This window comes from Leuciscus leuciscus (assembly GCF_965113295.1).
Source record: "Leuciscus leuciscus genome assembly, chromosome: 4".
In the NCBI taxonomy this organism is placed as follows: Eukaryota; Metazoa; Chordata; class Actinopteri; order Cypriniformes; family Leuciscidae; genus Leuciscus; species Leuciscus leuciscus.
The window spans coordinates 29,238,615-29,258,124 of NC_138728.1; the positions used below are offsets into that span (position 1 = coordinate 29,238,615).

Genomic DNA, 19,510 nt, shown 5'->3' on the forward strand with positions numbered 1-19,510 from the left:
AATCTTAAACATAATGGCCACACAAATGTGGTTCAGGCAACGCAATTGATTATCTTCACTGCATATATTTATAACAACACTAAATATAAAACACAACCCTGACTCTTTGTTTTCATTTAAAAAATATGATACATAAAAAAAACATAATATTGATCATTAAAACTAACATTTAGCAAAAAGAGACAGGGTTGTGTCATTTTATTTTATTATATGTACATACAGTGAAGAGAATGTAGGCAACATGTATAATAAAATATTTTATGTTTTAAATATATAAAATAAAATGACAACCTTTTTTGTGAAATGTCCGTTTTAATGATAAATAATAGCCATTATAAAAGTATAAGTAGCCTAAAAGGTATAAGAAGCTACACAATAATAAAGCAAACGATTCAGTCAAACATAATTAAGTCAGCTCTCTAGGCTACAACGTTAAAGTTAAATAGACTAAATAAAGCTATGAAACTTCACTTTGCCCTCAGCCAAAACGTTTTGCCAGGGAACAAATGATAGATTAATGAGACAAATAAATACATAAATAAATCGCCCGTTAGATATACACAAGACGATTTATATCCCATGTTAAACCACTAGACTAGAGACATCCGAGCCAGCGGCAAACGTCAGCAGCACTAGCCGAGGAAAGGCTGTTCTCGGCGGGGTACATGAGCGCCGAGCGTCCGATTGCCTGGTTCTCACAACTCCGAAAACGTCAGATCAAATTTTCAAATAGGCGCTATCTTTATAAACCAAAGATTTGAGCTTTAAACAACTACATTCTCGCCTGAAATACTCTTAAAACTACATTTCGTGACACAATTACAGCAGTATTTTTAAATTACGCGGGGTTTCTCCTCTGCTATTGATGCTTGCTGGTTGGTGTGAGATGCATTCTGTGATACCTGGCTGTCTCAAGTCCGCACAAGTCACCTCTCGATGCATCCTCGTTAAAAGGGGCGGTTCAAGAACACATCCAGGGATTTGAACTGGACTTGGCTAGATGTGAACTTTGAATTGGAACAGTACTTGGGCAGCGACTGATGACATTTCACAAGTCCACAAGAACACAAGTACAGACAAGAACGCATATTGAGAAACGGCTATTATCTTTGCTTGAAACTTTGACTGTGAATGGCTTTGGCTTGAGCGATACCAGAACATTCTCTGACGTACGTTATGCCAGTAGGCGGGAGAAAGAATCCATCTATCCAACTCGAAGACAATTCTTGGTGAGTCACAAATCCTTGTGTTGGTTGTCATTAAAATATGAAAGGATATTTAGCTGCTGCTCTCACTTATTTGAGGTACTTTAACTAAATTGTGGAATGAGCACTGGAAGCACTGTCGAAGTAAACCAATAAACTTGTAATCCACTAAACTTGTTAGCAATGTTAACATGTTTTTGCTAAGATAGCTAGCAAAGATTCTATAGTTAACTTTATCAAACGTCTGTGGCGCTAGCTTTAGAGTTTTTGCATGCACTAACCGCCTTGTATGTAATTAGACCTTTGTGATAATGTTAACTATCATGTTTGGCAGATATAGTGAGCATGAAAAAAAAAGGGATAGGCACAGGGAGCCATTCAGAGGTTTTTTACAAAATTAACCGATGATACCACTGAAAGTGAGGGTTTAAGAAAGGAGAGGTCAGAGGACAGAATCAACCAGCAGGCAGCAGAGGACGGTCGACAACCGCAGGCTGAGGACCAGGGTAGCCCAAACCCCTCTTCACCAGGTCAGAGAAAACATGATGTAGGCAAAGCCAGATGATAGACACACAATGCAATGTATTAAATGGTATTCATTGAAATTGCAATGAGGAGAAATGTACTGCTTGCTGAGGGTCTGAAAATAATGACGCCAAAATGGATGTTTCTGCTAGCAGCTAGTACCAGAAAAGTTAGCAATAACTGCTTCCAACTGTAAGCTACTATCTTCTTACTGTGTGCATATTTTAAATAAGATGAGAGAAACATTACAGGCAATGTATGTGGTACTGACTCTGTGGTTATGTTTAATTGTTTTTCATTTGCTTCTTGTAGACATTTCCCGGTGCCTAGCAGAGGGCTCGGTGCTGCTCCACCTGGACCTGATGGTATGCCTATATTTTCATCCTGTTGAAGTTCTCAATGGACATTTAACAAACTATGCATTGATTAACAATAATTTACTGTTTATAAGCGACGACATGATTATGAAACTTAAAAGGTGGAATTCAGAAAGAAGTTATACATTATTTAATTTTTTTTGCTTCTCTCCAGACATTTCCCAGTCCAGTGCAACCTGTCCTCAAGGTCCTTCCCCAAGACACAGCACAGGAACAGGAAGAGAGCATTCATTGAGACCTGGTACAAAGACTTTACGTGGCTGGAGTCTCTATAGACTCTGTTTTTTGCTACCCTTGTCGCCACTTTTCGTTCCCAAATGCCCCAATGTCTATATTCAGGTCAGAATCAGGGTTCTCTAATGGGAAAAAAAGCACAGTGCAGAAATGGTGGCTTTAGAGATCATTGCAAATCAGAACATCACAGAAGTGCTGTGTGTGTGTGTGTGTGTGTGTGTGTGTGTGTGTTTGTTTTATGCATTGTGTCCTTTATGCACAGTATAAATAAATGAAAAAAATCATTAAGAACTTCACTGGCTCATAATTTTTTATTAGAGCGTTTGAAAAAGGAATGACTGCCGAAATGTATTTGCACCGTACTAAATCAATTATTTTGTGTGCTTGAATGTACCCTGAACTTGGCCCCTGAATGTAACATGTGGCCCCTGAATGTAACATGTGGCCCCTTAATGGCCCCTGTTACAGAAAAACCCTAGAACCGCCACTGCTAAAATGACAGCTTGACACAAAGACTAGACCAAAACTAAAATTAAAACAGGCCGCCAAAAACAATACTATATAGAAGGGGCATTTTGTAAAATATATGCAATATCACATAATCCTTACTAAATCTGTTGTCTACATGAGAAAGAATGAAATTCAACACCACCCATTTAATTCCATGTGAAGCTGCCTTTCAACAAATTTATCTCTTAGATATTACTCATGAAGAAAAATTGGGTGTGGTCAAGACATACGACAATGGGCCTTATTCACCAATATCTTCCTAAGAATTTTCTTAATTTTGTACTTAATAAACTTCCTAAGAAAAGTCTTAAAAATTCGGATTCATGACATGTTCTTAAACAACAGAATTGTTCGCACCTGTGTTCTTAGAATTGATGAATCCCACGTCTTCGTAATTGAAAGCGCGTGCCAGTTGTTCCTAATTAGCATAAGAAACTGCCCCACAAATTCCCATATAAGGACATCACACTTCAGGGCCGGGTGCAAGAAAAGTTGGAGAATGTCCAAAAGACACAGACGGTGGTGGTCCACCGATCACCATACGAAAAAAGAACTTCAGTAATTCTGAAATAGAAATTCTACTGCAACAGGTAAATGCCAAACGAGGCATATTTGATTTAATCAGCTTAATTGCTGATGTAAATTGCAGTGTTAGTGTTTCTGTGCATACTATGATTTTTTTCCAACAAATTATCAGAAATACATTACAGTAAAATACTGTCATTGTAAACGACTGTAGAATTAAATAAAATGCAGTAACCAATTATTTGGAGCAAACTGTCATCACTCAAATGTGTGTAAGAGTGCTCTTGATTGTGCGTAGATTTTGTTCTTAGCTAAGAACAAATCCAAAATAAGAAAACATTAGTGAATGTCAGAATCTTCATAAAAAGTGCACAAGTGGGGTTTAAGAACACATTTCTTCGTAAGAGCGGTTGGTGAATGAGGCCCAATGTTTATTAGATGCATTAGAAGGAGGCCAAACTATACTCATTGGCCAAGTGATGCTGACATTATTATGGTCTGTGACACTGGCTCAGATTCTGTGTAAAGAACAATTCTTTGTGACTGTATGTAGTTCTCAAGTTGGAAAAGCAATTCAGTTCTTACTTTAAGTGAACCTTAGTTCCCAGGACATCCACAAGATGGATGAAAATGTTGATGCCTTAAAAGTAGGGCAGGCGTGACAACACATGATAATTAAAACACATTTATTCTTTTGTGGCATTATTTGGCACTGTTTCCCTTATAGGACCCAATGGCTCCTTGTCTCGAGCCCTGCACTTATTAAGACCAACCCACTTTGATGACAGACTTCATTTCAGATGCTGTGCAACGAGATCGGTCCGCTAGTAAAAAAGTCATGACTTTTTTGATGCGCATCGATGAATTTATTCAGTAAATGTGTTCCTATCATAGTTTATGCATGTTTTCTTATCTGATAAGCAATTGCCTTATACTTGAGGTATTGAGGCAAAATAATTTTTTTTAATTTATGTACATCTTGGCGTCCCCATCCAGCGTTTTTTTTAATGCAATATCAGCATTATGTGCATAAACATAGATGCTGAAGAACACTGCATATTTTTCCCAGAATGAGTCTTTCCTTAGTGATGGCACATGAAAGGTTTCTCTCCGGTGTTAAGTGATTCCTAAGGTGTCTGGAACCACACTGATGACAACAGTTCTCTCTTAAGTGAGTCCTCATGTGGTACTTAGGGTTATGTTATATCTGAAACTCTTTCCACAATGATCACATATAAAAGGCTTCTCTCCAGTATGAATTCCCATGTGGACTTTAAGGTTTCCATGCTGATTGAAACTCATTCTCTCCAGTGTGAAGTCTCATGTGCCTGTTAAGGATTCCTTTTCGTTTGAAACTTTTTCCGCAGTGCTGGCAGGTAAAAGGCTTCTCTCCAGTGTGAATTCTCATGTGGACTTCAAGGTGTCCTTTTTGAGTGAATCTCTTTCCACACTGAGAGCATGTGTAAGGCTTCTCTCCAGTGTGAACTCTCATGTGGACTTTAAGGTTCCCATGTTGATCAAAACTCTTTCCACACTGAGGGCATGTGTAAGGCTTCTCGCCAGTGTGAACTCTCATATGGACTTTAAGGTTTCCATGTTGATCAAAGCTCTTTTCACAATGAGAGCACACGTAAGGCTTCTCTCCAGTGTGAATTCTCATATGGACTTTAAGGTTTCCATGTTGCTCAAAGCTCTCTTCACAATGAGAGCATGTGTAAGGCTTCTCTCTTGTGTGAATTCTCATGTGCCTAACAAGGCTTCCCTTTACAGTGAAACTTATTCCACATTGTTGGCAAGTGAAAGGGCTCTCTCCAGTGTGAACTCTCATGTGGTAATTAAGGTTTCCTTTTCGGTTGAAACTTTTTCCGCAATGTTGACAGGTGAACAGCCTCTCTCCAGTGTGAAGCTTCATGTGGACTTCAAGGTTTCCATGTTGATTAAAACTCTTTCCACACAGTGGGCACATGTAAGGCTTATCTCCATTGTGAATTCTCATGTGCCTGTTAAGGCTTCCTTTTTGAGTGAAACTTTTCCCACACTGATGGCAGATGAAAGGACCCTCTACAGTGTGAATTGTCATGTGGGCTTTAAAGTTTTCATCTTGATCAAAAGTCTTTCCACACTGAGGGTATGTGATAGGCTTCTCTTCATTGTCATTCTGTGAGCAACTAAAAGAATTTTCTTCAGTTATGAAATCATAATGAATCTCATATTGATTCTTCTCCATTTCATTCAGTACTTCATTCTCCTCTTTCAGCATCATCAGGTCTAAGGTGAAAAAAGACAAATGAAAGTTAACCCCAGTTTAATGGCACAAAGCAACAGATATCAAAACAATTATACATAAAAGCTTCAAAACCAACAACATAAAACTGCTAATGCTTCTTAAGCCCCTTAAGTTGATCGCATAAAATTGCCATAAAATTGTGCCTTATATGTGAACGCAAACACATTTTGATTCAGATTCTGGGATCGATCCCGGGATGAGGACCTAGTAACATTGCCGGGATCAGTCCCGGAACGCTCCCTGTGTAAACAAAAGGCAGGATCAATGCCATAAGGAGTGTTTAGCTGAGATCATTCGCCAGCTTAGTGGAAAACATAAACATGGTTCCCTGAGAAGGGGAGTGAGAAACTGTGTCTGGATCGTTGCTATGGGGATCAGCATCAGTGTAACTGGTGTCTGAAGCACATGTTACGACCTACAGTGTAATTTTATTTAATATTTTAGTATGTTATGTGTGTCAAGCCACTAGTTGGCAGTAGTGGTCGTTTCTCTGCCTTCTGTGCAGGTAAAGCCAGGTGAGGGTGATCCCCTCTGCCAGGGCCAGATTAACACTTTGTTGTACCCTGGGCAACAATATTCAAGGGCCCCATCATCACGACCCCAGGATCTACATAATATGGTCATATACAGAATATATTACTGTAATATACAGTAAATATACTCAATACTTCAAATTCTAACTGTCATCAGGTGTATTTTGATTTACAAATATTGAAATGCTCATAGAACTACAAATGCACTACTATGTCCCCTATCAAAGACATTCACTCACATATGATGCTATGAAAACAAAACACATCAGCATCTGTATAATCTGGTAAAATTGACCCACTACATTGAGAGGGAGGGAAATATCCTCCATTTTCACAAAAATGAATAAATAAGCAACCACTTTCAAACCATCGTTTATTTAACAACATTTATTCCCAATAGAAATGTATTGAATTGATAGAGCTATAACAGAAGACCACAGACAACACATCAAGAAACATTTTGGTCCTCAGCTCATTTTAAGCAGAAATCACCCTGACAGGGTGACCCTGTCTCCTCAGAATTCAACAAGGCAATCAAGTTATTAGTCCAACACAAACAATTTGAAATCTGCCAGTTATCCCTCCACAACAATTTACAGCATTTTAATAAAGCTGGCACCTCAAGGAAAAAATAAATAAATAAAATGCAGTATCACTATTATCTGCTCATAAACATTTTTATCCTAAGCTCATTTTAACTTGTTTTAAAATAGAACAACAACATATCACAGCACAATTAACCAGTTAAACATTTTAGTGCGACATAGAGACAAGAAATTGACAGATTTCTAAATGTTTGTCAAGACAAGACAGAAATAAATGCTACATAATCTGGCAAAACACACAATTTTAGTCCTAAATAATGAGGAAGTGCATGTTTGAATTTGAAATGCCTTCATTTGGCAAACACATCTTACAATGGCTTTTTTCTGGACTTTGACTGTGCAAACTGGTGTATAACATCTTCAAAATCAAGGCCACTAACAAGTTCATGTCCAATAGCTAAAATAGAAAGTGCAGAGCCGTGTCTGTGACACAATTTCTCTCTAGAAGACAAGATAAAAAATAAATACTACAAAACCTGGCAAAACACACAATTTTAATCCTAAATAAGGAGGAAGTGCATGTTTGCTTTCATTTGGCATCTTATACTGGCTTTTTTCTGGACTTTGACTGTGCAAACTGATGTATAATATCTTCAAAATCAAGGCCACTTACAAGTTCATGTTCAATGGCTAAGAGAGAAAGTGCAGAGAGCCGTGTCTGTGACATTGTGGTCCTCAGCTCATTTTTAACCCGTTTCAAAACAGAAAATGACCTCTCGCCCTCACAGTTAGACACAGGTAAGGTTAAAAACAGTCTTAGTGCAACATAAACATTCGGAAATGTTGTCTTAAGTCCATGTCTGTCAAGAGCTTGCAGCAGCTGTACAGGTGAAGTCTCATGCTGCACAAAGTGCTTGAACTGAATAAGTTCATCTGACAAGGAACTATCCAGGGCCCGGTTTCCCGATAACGCTCACTCTTAGCGTGCTAAGAAGACTCGAAAGATATATCTTACCAAATTTGTTTATGTTCCTAAGTGTGTTCCCCGAACTATACCTTAGAAAGCTGCTTAAGAGATACCTTCTTACGTGCGACGTTACCCGGCGCTGTCCGTGGCGATGGTGCTGAATTGGTTGAAATCGATGGATCGAGAATCAATTATTCTTTCGTGCAGGGGCTGTTTATGTGAGAAAGTGGTGTTCTTTATTAGAGAAGCACTTCAGAAATAGTTGAAATTGCATTTATTATGATTATTGGATATTATAAAAAATAATCCAAACTATAATAGCCTATAATAACCTTGCCTACATATTTTAAAATTGTAACATATATTGCTGCCACAATAACCTTTTCAAAAATGTACGTGCCTTCTCTTTCCCATTTTTGTTCGCTGAGGTGGAGCTGCGATGAAATATTGTTCTTGGAAATACTTTCCAGCATTTCAGTAATAAAAGTTTACATCTTAAGTACGGTGCTCGGTAGTGATCAAAAAGGATTTAAACCGTGAATTTCGAATCTCTTGTAAACTCAGAGATATGGATTCAGGCGGCAATTAAATTACCACACGACCTGTTTGTCAAAAAACAGAAGGTACACTGTAACGGATTTCTGTAATTTGAACAGTATTTTACTGTAATATGTACAGTAAGATACTGTAAAATATGTATACAGTATGTTACTGTAAACAGCAAAGGATTATGGGAAAATATAGGGTCACTACTGTAATTCTTCACTACTGTAAATCAATTTACAGTAGTGAACTTGCCCGCGAAAAACTGACCAATGGCAAGAGGGATTTATTTTCAAGTGTTTTTTTGAGGGGTGAAGTGGCAGTTAATGCACGGACAAAAGATCATGTAACTCACCAAAAAGGTTAGTATATAATTTCTATTTTATGTAAAATAAACATTTTCAAATGTTTTTACTTATGTTAACAGCAAACTAACATGATGTATCGTTTTGTTTTCGTCTGAATGGTTTTAGTGTCTTTTTTTCCTGACTGTCGTCAGAATGTTTTTTTTGGTGCCTTTATTACTGTCTTTTTTCCTGACTGTCGGCCGGGTCGCTGTCACGGTGATAATATTAACTGGTGAGTAAGTTAAGTTCACCTATATTAGCCGAAATATTCTTTAGTTAAAACTATAAAAAATAATGGTTGTGTGTTCCTCTGCCTCTTTAACGCAAGTTAGCTCATCAGGCGGGCGGAGTCGACGGTAACGTTAACCGTCTAACAGCGAACTCAACGTGAAATACTGAGGTAAAGTGAGATAGACGAAACCCTTGTTAAAGTGCGGGTTTTAAACAATATTTTCACGTAGGCCTATATGATTTATTTTCAGGTTTGTGATCTGGATAATGCCATCTGCAACGATGGAGTGTGTTGGAGCCTTTTCATTGTGATAACATCAACTGGTATGTAACGTTATGGTCACCTTCACCTAAATTAGCCGAAGTAAACTTATTAAACAGAGAAGCATAATAACTTTGGTATGTTCTGTCTCCTCTTTCACAACTTTTTGGCAGATGTACAGCGTAAATACTGAGTAAAACTTAGTTAAAGGGATAACGTAGTACACCTTAAACAGAAAATTATGTATGTCATCATTTACTTGCCCACAACGTGTTCTAAACTTGCATGAAGTTCTTTCGTCTGAACATTTATGTAAAATAAGATATTATTAAGATATAAAATAAGATATTTTGAATAATGTTGGTAAATAGTGGCTGGTCCGCATGGACTTCTATAATAGAAAAAATACTTTGGATGTCAATGGGGACCAGTAACTGTTTGGTTGCTCATGTTCTTTAAAATATCTTCTTTTGTATACAGCACATTAAATAATTTAATGGAAGTTATGAACAAGTTGAGGGTGAGTAAATGGTGACAGAATTTACAATTTTGAGTAAACTAACCCTTTATCCAACACCATTGTTAATTTCATCTTTTGTTTTATTTTCAAGTTTGTGGTCTGAATTATGTCGTCTGAAATGTCGGAGGTGTATTTTGGAGTCTTTTTTGTGATTGCCTTCGTAATGGTGATAACATCTACAGGTGAGTAAGATGACATCAACTAAATTAGCTGAAGAATGCATTAGTTAAGCAGGCAAACATGTTCATTTCTGTTCTTTATTTTGAATTTGCAGCGGCCATTCCCTCCGGACTGTACATCACTGCTGACGCTCTCCACTAATACACAGAACGGGTTGACGTTGGAGGAGGAAGAGGAGAAGGAGGAGGAAAGGGTTAGCAATATACCATTATCAATATAGCAAAGTTTTGCTAACTAATATTTTTAATGTTGTTTAATTGATTAAAAACTATAAACACCATACAACATTATATCTTACCTCATCTTCACCCCACATGTTATTGTTGTTAGTAATAAGTTCTGTTATTGTATTTTAGTTTTTTTTTCTGTAAACTATAACACTAAAAGGCTGCTGTGACTTTATCTGTTTCAGGAGATCTGTTCTCAAAGCAAAAACATGGATGCTGACAATGAAGGGCAGAATCATCATCCAGTTACAACTGCTAACAGACGACTCTTCAGCATTAGCTGTCTATTTTGTCGAATGCAGAATCAGGTAAACCAATATATATATATTTTTTTTTTTACATTACATTACATTTACATGCATTCATTTGGAAGTCACTTTTATCCAAAGCAACTTACATTGTATTAAGTTTAATTTAAATTATCCATTCCCTGGAAATCTAAGCTACAGGAATATTGAAAAAGAATGAAGCTTTAATGATTTTAATGTAATGTATTATGGGGTAATACCATCCCTGTAGGTTAGGGGTGGAAATTGGCAAAAATTTGATGATTCGATAGTATTGCGATATTTGGGCCACAATTCAATATTGCGCTTCCTAACATTGCGATACAGCAAGTATTGCGATTCGATTCTGCGATATATTGCGATTCATGTCCCCCATATTATTCAAAGACATTACAAAAAATAAGACTGCTCAACTCACTACAAATGTCACATTAAATCTGTGAACATCTTCTACACATTTACTGGAGGCTAGTGCAAAAACTTTGTCCTTGAACATTCAGGACACAGGACCTTATTACAGAACGTAATTATATGAACGCGTCACCACCGCATTAGCACCAAAAACATGGAGATTTTATTTTAGAGAATAATTACACAACCTATTCGATATACTATAATTCTATAATTAAATAAACTAATCGAATATCCAAAAATTGTGACTCATCCCTGCATTTAATACCTTGTTTTTTTCCCAAAATCTTCACTTACGTCTCGATTTTCGAAGGGGATTATAAACGTTTCTTCCTTGGTTCGCTTTTATTTAGGCCTATTACATTCACATTCTTTACTGTGGTAAAGTAGAAAAACGTTGTAGGACAGATAGCCTACATTTTTACTTGCACGTCAGATTCATTTCAACACAGTTTTTGCTTGTTATTAGACATGTACGGCGCGTCAAGTTTATTTGATTTTTAGTTTCGCTCTCTTTGGCAGCGCAATTTCAAACATAGCTTAAATGTCTTGCCCTTGTGGAAGATTAAATTCACTTTTCATACCTTTTACAACAAGTAGAAAACATGAAGATATCAGAAAATAGATCGATGGTCTCTTTCCTCCTCGTGTCATCCCTCTCAAAGCACAGAGCGGTATGGCTTCATGTGGAATCACGTGTCTTTGTGTGGAAGTATTAAACGAAATTTTTTTTTTTTTTATATATAGATTTAACTTTTCTATTATGTAAGTTTCTAATATTTACTGATATGTATTTGAATGCTTTACAGGCTTTGTGTTGCTTCTTTGACGGAATTGCTCAAATAAAGACTTTTTTGCTCGAATAAACTACATTTTTTTATTTCAATTTTCATAATAACCCCCCAACCACTGCAGGTAGTTGGTCCATTACCACCGCAGTGGTAAAAAAAACTGCCACCGTCACAGCCTTATAACCTATATTGGAATACTTTGCGCTACTGTATCAATATAATTGCGTGCGCAAAATATCGCGACACTGAACAGAATCGATTTTTCCCCCACCACTACTGTAGGTGGATTCAGAATCAGATGTAGTGGTTTTATTAACGCCAAAGTACATGCAGCATCAAGTTTGAGGGTTAGGGAAAATTCTGCCAACACCGGTCTGAAAAAATTATATATTTTTTCCCTGCTTGTGTTTGCAGGTTCATTCTGAGAGTCAACCCTGATGGCACCAAACACCAAAGGCACAGATCAGATGGAAATCTGGAAAGGTCCAAAGAAAAGCATCAGCCTGAAACCCTCAGTGTTTCTCATCAGAGAGGTTGTCAACTTTGACTGGCAAAATGACTGAAATGTAACAACACAACACTGACTTTGACTGTATTTTATTGTTTTAAGGCCTGTTTTGCTTTTCAGTGTGTGTACGTTTTTGCCATGCTACAGATATAAATGGTCACCAGGAGATTAATTCTATGGACTTTGGAGATGTTGCCTTTTTTTTTCTTCAGCTAGTGGCTCCTAAAGGTCAAGATTTGTAATTTGTACTTCTAAAACAAAATGTTCAACGATTAAAAAGAATATTATAAGGACAAATGTTTGTGAGTTATTGTGATTTTTTGGGGGGTGGGGTAAACATAAATTAAAAAAAGAAAATTTAAATGAAAAAAACTAACAAAAAACAACACTAATACTGTAAATGAAAATACGGTAATAATACTGTAAATGCAAGTACAGTAAATGATACAGTATACTGTAAGTGAAAATACAGTAATAATACTGTAAATGCAATTACAGTAAATGGTACAGTATACTGTAAGTGAAAATACAGTAATAATACTGTAAAACATTTTACAGTAACTTACTGGCATCCAGCTGCCAGTAAGTTACTGTAAAATTTACAGCAACCTCTTTACAGTGTACTAATTTGGCCAGGGATTTTTACGCGGGTTGGGTGAGAAAAACACTGATATTATGGATTCGGACGGCACTAAAATCACCGACTTACCCCTGTAAATGTTTAAAGCTGCCGTCGGCAAGTCTGGCAGATTGGGTCGATTAGCCAAAATTTTGAATGTTTACAACTCTCATGCCCCTCCCCACTACCAGCGAGCACCCTCCCATCGAGGTCGTGCTCGTCAGTGCGTCACTGTGCGTGTGTACCTGATTTTCTGTGAACGCGTCCGTCTCTTCAGCATCTATCAACACCATGGACTCGGAGGTAGGCTGCCCTGGCTAATCTATCCATAGATAGCAATAACCGAGGAATTGGAAGCTTGTTAGTAGATTTTCTCTCCGCCATTACGCTTCATGCAATCTCCAGGCGAACTTCAGGCGTGGCGTGTGCATGTGATATTAACGTGCGCGAGTGAGGGGGATCTGTGGCGTGTGCACGACCTGTGATTGACAGTCAGATCTCACACCCCCCTGCGCTGATTGGACCTGATGAAGCGGGAGCGCTGGTTTTTTGCAAAACAAATAACACGCTCCAGGTGGAGTTATAAGCTCGGGTTTTTTTCTAAAACCACCTTATTTATGTTGTTCTGTCGGATTATAGTGTCGATTACACTGAATATGATCAAAAAAATGTTGCCGACGGCAGCTTTAAAATACGACGAGCCCATGAGAAACAATACTAGCGTCCGAATAGGACTTAACTGACAGTAGCCTATGCTTTCACTGGCCTTTAAAAGAGCGTTTTAATTAAATTAATAATATTGTATAATAATATAATTACAAAAAATAATCAGTGTAATGACAATTTTATTCTTTGCATGAAAACACTTGAATTAGCCTAACTGAACACTGTCTGGGTGTATTAAAACTTCAGAATTATTTTCATATAGACCTGCAACAGTGATAAGGTGAAGCTAAGAGTGGTCCAGACCAACCTTACGAAAGTGTGACTTACAAAAGATATACTTAGCATACGAACGTTTCGGGAACCGTCCCATAAGGTTAAGAGAGAGGTTAAGGAATAGGTTAAGAACTACTTAGAGATAAGAACGCTTTGGGAAACCGGGCCTTGATCTGTTGGATAAGTGGAGCTCAGCTTAGCAGCTCTTACACGCACATCACAATCATCACAGTCCCTCTCAAATAAAACCCCAAAGAGGTCACACACATGTGTGTAGGCTTCTATGCGCTTGGATAGGCATGAACAAAGTCTGTCAATGATGACGTAATATGTTTCAACTTTAAATTTCTGACTGCTGTCATTAAAATCTACTTTGCTGTCATCAGCAGACTCATCTGCAAATCTCTTTTTTTTTTCTCACACGTTCAGTGTCACACTGACCGCGCGTGCTGATTCTTCGAGCTCTGAAAACTGTTCTCGTAGAGTGCCAACATATGAAAGCAGTGAGCGCAAAAGGCCAAGAGCAGTAGCTAAATCCATATCACTTTTTTGGAGTTGGTCACTTGTTGCCTTAAATCTATGCAGTACCCGGTCCCACAGCATAGTCATTATTACCGTCTCCAGTTTATCAAGTTTTGCGACCAATGCAGCAGCTTCGAGTTTAGTTTGTGTTTTCTCATCACAGTCTAAAGATATTTTGGCTAATATATCTCTAATTGCCCCGTAATTTTCTTTGAGAGCTTTTGTGGAGTCTGCTCTGCAATTCCATCGGGTGGTGCTGAGGGATTTAAAAGTGTATTTAATGTTATGTTCGCTGTTATTGAAAACTGTATTCCAGCGATGTGTTGATGCACTACAAAATCTATACAGAGACTGCAGCAGTTCAAAAAAAGAGTTAACCTCCTCACAGCAATTATCAACGCAGTTAACACCTAAGAGGTTCAGAGAATGGGCAGCACACGGTGTATAATGAATTAGCGGGTTTTGTTTTTTCAAGTGCGCCTGGAGCCCGCTGTATTTGCCAGCCATGTTGATAGCATTATCGTAACTTTGGCCACGACAGTTTGACAAGTCTAACCCCAAGCGACGCACCATTTCAATCACAGATTCAGCTAGGCTGACACCTGTGTGGCTGTGGATGGGCTCAAACCCGAGGAATCTTTCCACTACTCTGCCATCTGCACTGACAAAACGAAAAACAAATGTGAGCTGATCTACATGTGCTAAATCTGGTGTTGAATCAACGATTACCGAGAAATATTTTGCATGTTTGATTTCCTCTGCAATCACTTGCTTAGTTTTTTCACCCATTAATGAAATAAATTCTTCGCACACAGTGGATGACAGGTAAGATGGCTTACCTCTACCCTTATTGCCATGTTTCTCAAGATGCTCCTTTAAAAAGGGGTCAAACTCCGCTATCAATTCAAGCAGTCCCAAATAGTTCCCATTGTGTGCAGAGCCCAGCAGTTCATTGTCGCCTCGAAATGGCAGTCCTCTCGCTCCCAAAAATGTAATAACAGCCACCACACGTCTGAGGACTTCTTTCCAGTACTGCTGTTCTGACTCACACTGTCGGGCAAGAGAAGCGTCCACTCTGCATGCATATTTAGATCTGTGCAATAAAGACAGCATGTTTTGTCTATTTTCTGCACTCTTTTCGTGATCACTAACCCTCTCTGGATGTTTCCAATCACAGAATCCGATGATAAATGCATGCTTTTGGGATGACAGAAGTTTGCAGGCATAACAATAAACTGATCCAGTTGATGGCGAGTAAAGAAGCCATTCCCTTGGCACAATTTGATTGTTTGGGAGCCGGCAGTGAAGCAAATCGTTGGTGAGGGAGCGTGTCCTACTTCCAAGTCCGGACTCCCTTACCGATGCAGGATACTTGGCGGCCCGGTTCTGGAAAGCTGGCGGCCCGGTTCTGGAAAGCTGCAGGCCCTCGGTAAATCGCTTCTTCCCGGAGCCGCTCCGTAACGGCCCCCCACAGTGCAGGATCCCCAGGGAGTAGAGGCGTTGAGATGCAGGGGCTGCTCCCAGACTCGACAAGCGGCTCAGGTGGCGCCGGCGGTGACGATCAGACTCGCTGCCTCTGGGTTGTTGCTTGAAGTTGCTGCTGGCTCTTCGCTCTCCGGGCTGTAAACGTAAGCTGGCGGTGTAGAAAAGTCCTGGCTAGCTGAGTTGTCCTCGTCGTTGACGGAAACTGACTTAACAGAACTGTCGGCAACATTAACAGGAGTGAAGAAATTACCTATTTTATACTTAAAATTTTCTGCGTTTCTGATGTCCTTTTCCTTTTTTAATTTCCACTTCGCGCTCCCACTTAGCTTCTCCATGTCTGATTTTTTTCTGTTGTAGCAACGCCTGACGTCACGTAACCCGCTCGGTGTAACCTTTGACCCACCTCATGCGGACTGACCAATGAGGAGAGGGTCTTAACTTGGTCTTAACTTGAGGCCCTCTCTTCATTGGTCAGTCCGCATGAGACTGACTCTCAACCGCTCTCAACTCACGTTCAAAGTCATAGGCAGCGCACCGTCTCTCTGTGCAGCGCAAAAGCCCGTGTTGAAAGTTTGTTTAATATAAAGCGGGAGATTACCAGATACAGTATTTTGCTCGTGCCCTTGCTGCCCTGGGCCCTTTAGAGGTCTTGGGCCCCTGGGCAATTGCCCAGTTGCCCGTATGGTTAATCCGGCCCTGCCCTCTGCTGATGACTGCTCGGTCGGGATTGGTCTTCAAGGAAAAGAAGAGTATAAAGCATCACTGATCTCCACTGAAGGAAGGCTTGTTTTTCTGCTGGTTGGACTTGTTTGTTGTTTCTGTACATTGCTGCTGCTGTTCAGTGGTGATTTATTTAAAAACTTACCCATTTTACTCATAGACTGTTATCTGATGTTTCTCTTGAAAATATTGTATATATTTACATTTAAGATTACACTAAAAATGTTATTGTAATTTAATGCATATTTATTTTTATTTTTTTTAAAACATCATTCATTAAAAAGTATTATATTCCATCATTGGGCACACAGCAGTAATAAATCATTATCAATACAAGACTAACCTTTCTAACAATAGAAAGAACGCAACATTTTCTATCTTCTTTAAACATACACAATATATAATAATTAAATTATTCATTTTCTCTTTATTCATTAAAATGCATAATATTGGTGTAATAATTATACAGTTATAATAGTAATTACAATTCAAGTCTTATCATAATTGGTAAAACCTGAAAGCATAAGAAAGAAAACATATATATTTTTTACTTTCTTTAGATAATATACAATATCACTCAATATTACAATTAAATACTATGGTAATGCCAGAAATGAGTCATAACTGTAGCGACATTCCCTTTTCTACCTTCTCTTATTAAATAACATTTTTATCAAAGCCATATCACCCTGTAGCCCAAGACTGGTTGCCCACTGAAGCTAAGCAGGGCTGAGCCTGGTTAGTACCTGGATGGGAGACCTCCTGAGAAAACCAGGTTGCTGCTGGAGGAGGTGTTAGTGAGGCCAGCAGGGGGTGCTCACCCTGTGGTCTGTGTGGGTCCTAATGCCCCAGTATAGTGACGGGGACACTATACTGCCAAAAAAAGAGCACCGTCCTTCGGATGAGACGTTAAACCGAGGTCCTGACTCTCTGTGGTCATTAAAAATCCCAGGATGTCCTTCGAAAAAGAGTAGGGGTGTAACCCCGGCATCCTGGCCAAATTTGCCCCTTGGCCTCTGTCCATCATGGCCTCCTAATCATCCCCATATACTGATTGGCTTCATCACTGTCTCCTCTCCACCAGTAAGCTGGTGTGTGGTGGGCGTTCTGGCGCAATATGGCTGCCGTCGCATCATCCAAGTGGATGCTGCACATTGGTGGTGGTTGAGGAGATTCCCCCATCTATGTAAAGCGCTTTGAGGTCTCAGAAAAGGCGCTATATAAATGTAACTAATTATTATCAAGGGAAAATCTACATGCAAACTTTGGAATATAATATTTAAGGCACTCGGGTATGTTCTATGAAAAATATGATACATTTCTAGTTTCAACATTATTTGTTCTTCAGATATTCCTCTTTAAAAGAAAAAAGTATCAGCTATATGCAAAGTGGCCCACATATGGTTTTTGACCACTGAAACGGTGTACAATTTACCAATTTACTCGTGCAGCCGCATTAAGATCTCCATATCTCTGGGATTGAACCATATAGGGCCTTTAAAATGAAGATACCAAAATAAATGTTTAAGAACCAGAATCTAAAAGGATATTAAGATATCTTTAATACTTCTTGAGTTACAGGCATGCAAACTCGAGGCAAAAAACACAGGTGCTTTTTCAAAAAAAAAATGTAACTGTCCCCGTTGCCATATAATGAGACAAAGATTGCTAAAGTCAACAGATTTTACTAATAGGCTACATCTACCAATCTCTGTGTAAAAAATTAAATAATGATGCTGCCATCTTTCTAAAGTAATTGAAAGATGGCTTTGGCTCCAAATCTCAGGTACAAATGGACCCCCCATTTTGACCCCCCTCTACAAAATAGTGGATTACTCAGTAAATATACATCTGTGACATTAAATATTTTGGCTTTTTTCAAGTTTATGTTTGTCTTTCTATAGAAAAACTATTAACAAAACAAAAAATTTGAGCCTGGTAAGTTTCCGAAATTTGGTTGATTTGACATGGAATGACCCAATAGTAGACTATTGTATTTAATGAATTTTAATAGTATTTGTCTGGTCATGTGATCTCAACATGTCTCTCCTCATCTATGTCAAATAAAACCACTTTAGTTTGACACTCATGACATTCTTCAAAAATATAATTAATTTCTTTAGAGATTTTAAACGATATCAGTTCAGCTTTGAGAATGAAACCAACCTGTTTGTTCCTCAGTATCTTCTTGTTTCACTCTGAATGTTTCTTCAATCTTCATGTCTTCACTCTCCTCTTTAATAAATGCCATATTTATAATAGTGTCACGTGGATCTCAGGTAAGCAGCTTCACCAGGAGTTTTTCTGTGTGTTTGGACAATATGTCATGTTTAAGATGAGAATAAATAACAGAAAAAAAAAATCAAAATCAAAACTAAATCTCTGAACTCAAACCGCTCCCTAGTTCAGTAGTCTGCGCACACTGGTAAGGGAGTCAGTCATAGTCACAGTCAATGGCCTTAAATGGCCTGATTAGCCAAATATACTCAAAACAAGCTCTACAAATTACACACTTCATATGAGTTATGACTTTTTCTATATTAAATTATTTGAAAATTATTTTTAATAGATTACACTTTCATGACAACATTTGCAGTTGGTTTGTTTAAGTTTTCATTACATGTTGTTCTCGTAACATTTACACTGTTTTGACCAGCAGGTCTCGTGAGCGTGCGGTGAATCGAGCAATTTGAATCAGTGATTCATTTTACGAATCAATTAACTCGGGAGTGTCGAAAAGCTCCGTTTCTCCCATTACTGCTTGCCAGTCACCGAATTCGTGTGTACAACTAACTAATTCACGATATTGGGAGCAAAATGAGACGCACCTTTTCTGTTACTCGTGTGGATGCGCTTTACTCACAAAAATAACGTTCATTAATGTTAAATAAAGCATTACAATGTAACAATATTTAAATAATAAATTCATCTTACAGAGCTTGTAAATATTATGAAATTGATTGAACAGCATGATTTCATATAAACACCTTAAATGCATTTAAACACCAACCTTTCTTCAGCCGAATTACAACAGTGCGGTGCACACTTATGACGTCATATCGCCAGACCAAAATAAAAGTCCCATTTTTTTTTTCTTCAAAAAAATCACAAAAGTGCATAGAATATTACATACAACATATATTTGATACTGTGAAAATATATACAATTTTAATAATTACTAATGAAACTGTGAGATTCTGTCTAAAAGGC

At 38.2% G+C, this 19,510-nt stretch overlaps 1 protein-coding gene and 2 long non-coding RNA genes across 4 annotated transcripts; 2 read left to right on the forward strand and 1 right to left on the reverse strand.

The window, feature by feature from the left end:
- Positions 1-3,363: 3,363 nt before the first annotated feature.
- On the reverse strand, positions 3,364-19,374 carry LOC309497670 (uncharacterized protein). Its single transcript, XM_082167978.1, has 3 exons — positions 19,311-19,374; positions 18,467-18,604; positions 3,364-5,644 (listed from the first exon to the last, which is right to left on the reverse strand). Exons 2-3 carry the CDS (start codon positions 18,549-18,551, stop codon positions 4,650-4,652), a joined length of 1,080 nt encoding a protein of 359 aa, XP_082024104.1. The 5' UTR covers positions 18,552-18,604; positions 19,311-19,374; the 3' UTR covers positions 3,364-4,649.
- On the forward strand, positions 8,328-10,193 carry LOC309497697. Of its 2 annotated transcripts, XR_014205656.1 has the most exons (6): positions 8,328-8,613; positions 8,725-8,830; positions 8,931-8,998; positions 9,081-9,153; positions 9,703-9,793; positions 9,886-10,193. It is a non-coding gene; the product is annotated as an uncharacterized lncRNA (long non-coding RNA). The 2 variants fall into 2 exon arrangements; XR_014205657.1 differs by having other exon boundaries at positions 8,328-8,830; positions 9,886-10,188.
- LOC309497698 lies at positions 10,208-12,312 on the forward strand. Its single transcript, XR_014205658.1, has 2 exons — positions 10,208-10,326; positions 11,922-12,312. It is a non-coding gene; the product is annotated as an uncharacterized lncRNA (long non-coding RNA).
- Positions 19,375-19,510: the final 136 nt, after the last annotated feature.